Here is an 8,543-nt window from a genome sequence, read left to right on the forward strand (position 1 = left end):
TGTTGCAGCAACAGATTGTGGGGAAACAATCCCCGAAATGAAGAGTTCAGCTTCTTCCTCGATCAGAGTAGACATACAGTGTTTCACTGCTTCTAGTTTATCCATATGCTTCTCTATTTATGCAAAGTGACTTGCCCCTCATCACTGGGAATCCTTTCCATGCTGTTGCCATTAGCAAATTGGCAAGTTCATAGAAATTTCACGCTAGTTGTTCTTAGATGCCAGGGGGCCAGAGCGATGCAAACAGTTGGTCTAAAGTGCAGGATTTGTGAAAGGTGTTTATAAAACACAACCACTAAAGTGTTTCAATTAAAGCCCTAATGGCAACAGATTTAAACCCAGATGAGCAACTCCCTGCACAGTTTTCAAACCAGATACTGCACCATGTGTCAGCCCCAGCTGAACTGGGCAAAAACAGACTAACACAGTGAATTTTGTTAGTCTATTTTCTTTGTCCAAGATCAGAAAAATACAGATAGTAAAAAGACAGCTTTTCCATTTTGAATAATCCAATTAGTTTAGTAACCCAGGTAAGAAATTTCAGAGGTTTTATTAAAGTCATTTTTATCTGGAAGCTTCCCCTTACAGTTGCAACCACTGTGTCCTGGCTTTGAAACTATTCTCTCTAAAAGGTTCAGAGATACAAATAAGCCTCAGAGGGGTAGCCGTGTTAGTCTGTATACAGCAAAAACAAGGAGAGTCCTGTAGCACTTTAAAGACTAACAAAGTTTAGATGCTTATCCAAGATCTTTTGAAGTCTTAGCTTCCCCCCCTCTACAACTGCCCCAGCAACAACAGACTTAAGAGTCCTCGGCTCTATTTCTGGCTGGTTGTACAACTTTGGGCAAGCCATTTGACTGTTCTGTCCCTCCGTTTACCCACCATAAGTCACTGACGGCAATGCATACCTACCTCATGAGGACGTAGTAAATTTGGTTAATAATACTTCACTTCTATCTAAAGAAGTAGTGCTTTATAACCATTCATTGAGCCAAGACAGAAGGGAACCTTAAGAACAGATTGGTGCAGTGACTAAGGCGATCTCTACACTATAGCTTATGTCGGCAGAACTTATGTCACTCATGTGTGTGAATAAGCCACCCCCGAGTCACGTAAGTTACACTGACCCAAGCAGTGGTGTGGACAGCTCTATGTCAGTGGAAGAGCTTCTCCCACCGACCTAGCTTCTGCTGCCCACAGAGGTGGTTCTATTATGCCGACAGCAAAGTTCTCTCCCATCAGCATAGATCATCTTCACCAGAGACGCAGCAGTGCCCTTACTCAAGATCAGCAAGTTATTGGTCTAGGCCCCCTGACTCCTGCTCCAATCCCCTTATCCAGGCCAGGCCCCCAGCCTCACTCTTATTCATTAGCTCCTTACAACAGCACAGTAGTATTTACATTAGTCATGTGACAAATTAAAACTAGCTCACTTCTTCAAGTTAAATAGCATACACTATCCACTGAATTCTCTCTCCACCCTCCACTAATGCTCAGCTTTTGTTCCTCCATTGTTAGCAATAATTTCCACCTCTCTTCCTATGAACTGACTATTATCTGATAAACTCTATTCCGGTACTTTAAATCCCCAGTGACTTTGCATCTTTGGTATTAGAGCAATACATGGAAAACATACAATTACAATTAAGCAACATTGTATTTACTACCAGTCCATTTGGTTATGTTAGATGTTTTATCCTCTCACTAATATAAACCAACAATGAATTACCTTTTCCTCATCATTAGAGTTTTATAAAGAACTGGAGTAATTGTTCATTGTAGCACAGCCAATCTTAATAGATTATATCCATGGCTTTGTATTTAATTACAATCAAATTAGGATCTGAGAACAACCTTGAGAACAAGTCTCAGGTATCTTAACTCACTATGCTATAGATTTAATATGTATTTACCCAGGAACTATTCTAGCCTCCCCAGCAAAGCTTATTTTGAGTTTGTGTGTGGAGGGTTTTTTTTTTTATTCAATATGGAGGAAAAAATGGTGCAAGCAAGATAGGAAATTCCATGTTCAGGCTCACAAGTCAAACCTATTGTGTAGAGTTAATAACTCAAGTCTAAGCTGTGGCTATTAGCTTGTGTCACATGCACCCCCTTAAGCAGGGAGGGAGTTGGGGTTTTTGTTTGGGTTTTGTCTTTAACTCAAAGAGATCTGTGTTTATACTACGGCTTCACAGGGACTCCTGTGACTTTAAACGTCCGATTTCTGGAGACAGCTCCAAGTACACATTCTACTGGATCTACTCTCCATTATCATGCATTATGTAATGATTTACCCCTGTGGAAAGTGGGTGCAAGACACTACCATATCAGAGGTAAGTGATTAGAGCAGCGCAGAAAGGCCTCTGGTCTCTAAAACATCCTGATGAAGACAGCCAAAACCCAGACTTCCACAGGCTTTTTGCACTTGCCATTAACATGTGTTAAAGTTATTTTTATTTGGAAGGCGCACAGCTTATCAGCATTCCCAACAGCACTGCTAAACCCAACCCAAGACCATTAGAAGACAGATGCAGAAGTGACAAATTTACACCACCATCACCCTGTGACATTCCAAGATCTACTCTAGACTGTCCACTTCTTTGAACACTCAAGTTTTAAGCGTGTTAACAGGATCTTGTCTACAATAACAGCTATTCCGAATAGTAGCAATCTAATCATTTCCGTTAATTATGATATGTTTTCAGCTCACTAGAAACCACATTGTATAATATAATCAATTACTGATCTTTGAAAGTGTGTGTGTTAGGATTTTACCTTCATTTAAATTTTATTAACCCCTGCCCCATCTTTTACAATACATAGAAACAACAGAAATACATTGCTGCAAAAAGTTAAATGGAAACATCTTTTAAAGACGCTTTTTCTCTTTGAATGTTGGCAACCCCAGAAATCACAGCACTGACGCTCAGGAGGCGCTTTGACTGAAGAACATACACAAATGTGAAAGTGATTCTCATTGTCCAGCCGGAAACACAAGAGGCGTTCGGTGAAAACAGGATTGGATTTTTACCTTTGTTCCCATTGTGCTAGTGATCTAAGACATTTGCAAGCCACAACCCACGGAAGGAAATCTAAATATGCACTAACACAAAGTCTACAGTCTCCCTTTCAAAAGGATGGCTGGTCTCAGCTAAGTACAGCATGGCATCTCAACAACCTAACACCACAGAAACCTTCCCAAAAAATAAAAGGTCATCAGACCAGATATTTAAAGTAGTTTTTTAAAAATCTTTTACTTTTTCAATCTACTTTTTAAAATCATCCACTTCCACTTTAATCTTTTACTTCTACCAACACATGAGAACACAATAGTTGGACACAATACACTCTCCCAACATCAAAAAGAGTTGGACACAATACACTCTCCCAGCATCAAAAACATGGGGAGAACGTGGGGGGCATAGCTCATACAACAAAGACATGTTAATTCACGACCTTTGCTAAAGTTTTAAGACACTTCATTGAAAGCAAGCTTGGAAGGTTTTGATCTTTTGCAGTACGTGTTGATTTCACTGGACACATACACAAACCAACAAAAAATATTCCGCCCCTGGCTGATCATCAAAATTCACAGAGAGGCAGAAAGTAAGAAAAATGCTGCTTGGAACTTCCTGCCGCTTGATATAAGGATATTTACTTTGTATATTTGGACAGGTGACAACTGGCCTTTTTACAGTCAGGGAGCTTTTAACTTTCCGACTCTCCACCACGGCTGCCTCTTAACACACGCGTCTGATGCCCTCCCACGACTTTCCTGCAAGCCTACAAATGGTAGTGGGTAAAAGCAAATGCTTAAAGACAGACGTGGGGGTGTCTGCAGGAATGACACAGACACCCAGCTGCTGGGGCCCAGCCCAGCCCCGCTAGCCAGAGCGACTCTGGGATCAAGGGCGTGGCTGCTCCGCACAGACACCACTTGGGAGCAGGTTTTACCACGACGTAAAACGACAGGCAGGTGTGGAAGGCGCCTCCCCTGTCCCCCCCCCCCAGCTGGCACCCCCGGTTCGCGGTACTCACACATCAGGGTGCTGAAGGCCACCGCGGCCAGCAGGGCTTGGACCAGCACCCCCAGCCTGCCCAGCAGCGCCCCGCTGTCGCAGCCGCGGGGCTGCATCTCCACCTGGCTCAGGTTGGCCCCGAGAAGCGGCTGGGTCATCGCGGCGGCGGGCGGCAGAGGCGCGCCGGCTCCGGCCGGGCGAAGGGAAGCGATCGAAGCCGGCGGGCAGCTGGCGGGGCTGGGGCGATCGCAGCCCCGGGCGCCGCTACTGCTGCGGCTGGAATCCTGCGGGGCTGCGGCGCCCCCTGCCCGGGGCCTGATGTAGCTTCGCCGGGGAGGGCTCGGCGCCGGGGCGGCTCAGTGGGCGGGCGTGCCGCTCTCCCTCCCTGGCCCGGCCGGGCTGCAGCTGGGCGGGGGGGGAGGGGTTAACCCGCCGGGGGTGGGGGAGAGGAGGAGGAGGGAGGGGCTGTTCTGGAGCAGGGCAGGGGGCTGGGGGGGGAGGGGCAGGCTGGGTCATTCTGGAGCTGGGAGGGGGGAAGGGTGGGGGGTCATCTGGGGAGGGGAGGGAGAGCCAGGCTGAGGAAGGGGAGTCACTCTGGAGCAGGGGGGCTGGCGAAGGGGGAGGGCCAGGCTGGGCAAGCTGGACAGGGAAGGTCATTGTGGGGGGCAAGGGAGCGGGTGGTGCGGCAGGGTGTCTGTACCAGGCTGGTGCACAGGGAGGCGAAAGACCCTCCCAACTCCGGCCATGCCCCTGTGCCTTGCTCGGTTTTGTCACCTAGAGCCCGGCTGGGGCCGAACGGCCTCATCGATAAACCAAGGAAGCTCTTTAAAAAAACCCAAAGAGAGAGAGAGAAATCGTTTGTCTCAAGCGGCCCCCGCAGCAAAGCACCTATCTTTGAAAGTAATTTTATGTGCCTCAGTTTCCCCATCTGGAAAATGGGGCTAATGATACCCACTTTTGATAAAAAAATTTTGAGATCTCCTCTGGAAACAGCACAGGAGCATTATGGCCAGTGTTTATCAATTCCCCTGGCAAAGTGTGTGAAGTGTTTGGGGACGTAAGATCACCTTCATGGGCAAAAGGTTCAAGATTGTCAAAGGATAGAAGCCTAAAGGTAGATTCCTAAATCCATAGCTAGTCTTCTGCTTGGTTTTTCCAAAAGGCAGAGCACCCAAGTGGACCTGGCATTGTTTACACACCTGTGTGGAGAAGAAAGCAGTGAGTGAGAAAACCAATTGTTCATTTGGGGCCCAATAAGTTTTTTCCCATTTACTTCCATTGGAGCAGGATTGGGTCCTATAACCATGGTTTGGAAATGTTTACACCTCCAAAGTGCAGGTGTAAACTGAGGAATGACATCCCCCACTTGCCTATATGCAGTAACTTCATGTTCCATGCAATGGATTGTATGTCTGCTCATCCAACCTACACTGAACTTACACAGTGGACCCGATTCTGCATTCTCACTCGCACACCCAGCAAGAATTTTGTCTGAGTTGCAACAGTAAAAAGAATAATACGTAGCAGTAGGATTGGGTCAAAAGTTTAGGGTTGCCCAGATCTGATCTTAAACAACAGCAGTGGACGTGGGAGGTGTGTATGCAAAATAAAGGCGTGACATTGTGATAGATTAGAGCATTGTGTTTTCAGTGATCCTGTCCTAGGATATATTTACCAGTTCAGGTCCCATGTTAGTTTTCTTCCAAAGCTTCTGTACTTATCTCTCATTACAAAGGGCTTCCCATGTTTTCTGAAGATAATAAGCTTTTTCTCCTTGTTTCCCATAATGAGCAGTTTCAAAATCAACCTTCTTTGTAAATCGTTACTAGAGTGCGGGGGCGAAGGGTGCTACATGACAACTCTCTGTATGGTGCTTTTTTTGACACAGCAGACTGCACTCGCATCTGACACGGCGTCTTCTTCCTACCGACATCTCACGCCTCCGTTCAGACCAGCCGTCTGGGCTACCCTCTTGCTATCTCAGGTTTCAAAACAATCGCATTGGAGACCATGTTTTACAGGATTTCCTCAGTTCACAGCACATAATTCTGAGAATCTTACAGCTCTGTGTCAGACAGGATAGTTGTAGCTTCGGCAGGGGTTTTAAAGTGTTTACATTCACCAACCCTAGCACGGACAGACACCAAGAGAGCACCCTTAGTGAAGCAAATGGTTTTGTGTAACTGACTAATATCCTCCCATTTTCATCAATTTAAATGACCCCAGTACTTACATCAGGCATGTAATAGCTCTATGCCCACACTGTCCTGGCCCAGACACAGGGGGGTTAGGTACTGGGTGATACCACAATTCGAAACCATGTCATACATTGCACAGATTATATACACTTTCCCTAGCCCCTGACATCTACTCTTCTTGGATCTAATCAGCTTGGGCATTGTACGGATCAGGTAAGGACCAATCGCTATTAGTAGTATTACATAGTGCCTAGGGACCCCAGTCATGGACCAGGACACCATTGTGCCAGGTGCTGTACAAACACAGAACAAAAAGACAAACCTTGCCCTGAGGATCTTAGGCCCAGCTTCACAAAGATATTTTGGCTCCTAACTTCCAATGAAGCAAATGCCTTAGTGTCTAACAACCCGTTGTACTAGGTAGTGGCAGTCAGAGGTTTCTGTAAATAAGAAAATAATATGTTTTCCTGGTGCAATGAATTATTATGTGATTCTTTTAAAAAGGGCCAGATTCTCAGAAGGTGTAAATTGGCATAACTCTACAGACTTCAATGAAGTGATTCTGATTTACACTCACGGGAAGTGATTATTCCCCTCTATTCGGCTTAGGATCTGGCCCAAAGTCTACCGCCAAAAATGAATGGGGAGCTCAATGGCTATTTTACTCCCTGAGGTCTGAGTTTCTGAACGGCCAGAGCTGATACCACTAGATGAGGTAGGCCCCAATTTGCGGAATTTGGATCTAGACCAGGCGATAGAAAAATCAAATCTGAATGTTGCAGCTTGAATCTGGTGCAAAATAACGCTCGGTCCCTTTGCCCTCATCTTCACTACAAAATGGCATTATGCTGGAACACGACCGTGGAGAGTCGAGCTAACTAATATGATGCTGACCTCCACTTTGCAGCAAGCCATGGTCCGCTGTGTTTCAGCTAGGCATGGTTAAACCCGGCTTGTGGGGTTCGAGCGTGGCTACCGGCCTTGATGTTGAACATGACTTTATCCTGGTTCCACCGCTCCTCATTGCATTAGCTAACTTGACTCTTCTCACACAGTCACAAGAAGGGGGAAAGCAGCTGAAGGGGTTATTAGTGAGTTACAGCAATCCCTCCACCTGCTTTCCCGCCCACACTTTCTTTCCTCCCTGTGGCTGGAGGAGTGTTAACAAGCCACTTCACCTTAAATATGTGTTAACTACTTGTGCTAAACAGCCTGCTCAAACCTTGTATTTAGCTGTGACGCTCTGAGGGCTCATTTCCATTTATGGCGCTAGGGAGCTGCGCCACGGTAGTGCTTTAGTGGCGATGCTGCTACACCAACGGGAAAGCTTCTCCACCTCCCTGAGAGCTCTCCCGTCCACACAGCGTTGTCTACACGCGGGGCGAGGTCCGTATAGCTAGGGGGTGTGGATTTTTCACACCCCTGAGCCACGTACTTATACCAATATAAGTCTGTAGTGTAGACCTGGCCTGAGTTATCATATGATGCAAACGCAGGGTATGACTGCCACCTGGCTAGCTAGACCGTTAGCTTCATAGATAGCTACATTAGATAGTGACTGCTTGGAGGTTTTCTGAAGAGCCATTGTCAGTAGCAGGAATGAAAAGGCTAACCAGGAATTAGGTCCAGTATTACAGACACAGTAAATCCTTTTTGTTTGAGGAAGGCAGTCAGTGAGCTGATTCCTTTGCATGGAGCCGGGGCAGCATTACACAGCATACACTTTCCTGCAGACAGGACCATTTCATGGGGGCTGGTGACATGCAGCTCTTCTGCTTGCTAGGGCGATTGCTGTGCCAGCAGCACACTAAGAGAATTTGAGGAGGGAAAATTGTTCCATTGTGAACGAGCACGCTAGTGCCATGAACAGATTGCACCCTGGACACAGACAGGATCAAGTCACCCAACCCAAGTAGCCAGTCTACGTGCCCTGCCTAGACAACATCAGTCAAATGGCTAAGGATCCAGTCTGCTACCTTTTAATAATAATAGTTTTGGGCCCCCCCACTACAAAAAGGATGTGGACAAGTTGAAGAGAGTCCAGCACAGGGCAACAAAAATGATTAAGGGCTGGAGCACATGACTTCTGAGGAGAGACTGAGGGAACTAGGCTTGTTTAGTTTGCAAAAGAGAAGAATGAGAACTGGAAAGGGAGTTCCAGGGAGGATGGAGCTAGGCTGTTCTCAATGGTAGTAGATGACAGAACAAGGAGCAATGATCTCAAGTTGCAATAGGGGAGGTCGAGGTTGGATATTAGGAAAAAGTTTTTCACTAGGAGGCTGATGAAGCACTGGAATGGGTTACCAAGAGAGGTGGTGGAATCTCC

The 8,543-nt window shown here is 46.3% G+C and overlaps 1 protein-coding gene across 1 annotated transcript in view; it reads right to left on the reverse strand.

Annotated features, from left to right (window-relative positions):
* The window catches only part of LOC137144529 (store-operated calcium entry regulator STIMATE-like), a 61,547-nt gene extending 57,251 nt beyond the window's left edge, over window positions 1–4,296 (reverse strand). The window contains exon 1 of the mRNA XM_067534897.1: window positions 4,039–4,296. Coding sequence (XP_067390998.1) covers window positions 4,039–4,177 — 139 coding nt within the window. The 5' untranslated portion in view covers window positions 4,178–4,296. The remainder of the gene's footprint in view (window positions 1–4,038) is intronic.
* Window positions 4,297–8,543: the final 4,247 nt, after the last annotated feature.

The sequence above is a fragment of the Emydura macquarii genome, unplaced genomic scaffold (assembly GCF_026122565.2).
Source record: "Emydura macquarii macquarii isolate MOO-44397 ecotype Brisbane River unplaced genomic scaffold, CSIRO-AGI_Emac_v2 contig_3470, whole genome shotgun sequence".
In the NCBI taxonomy this organism is placed as follows: Eukaryota; Metazoa; Chordata; order Testudines; family Chelidae; genus Emydura; species Emydura macquarii.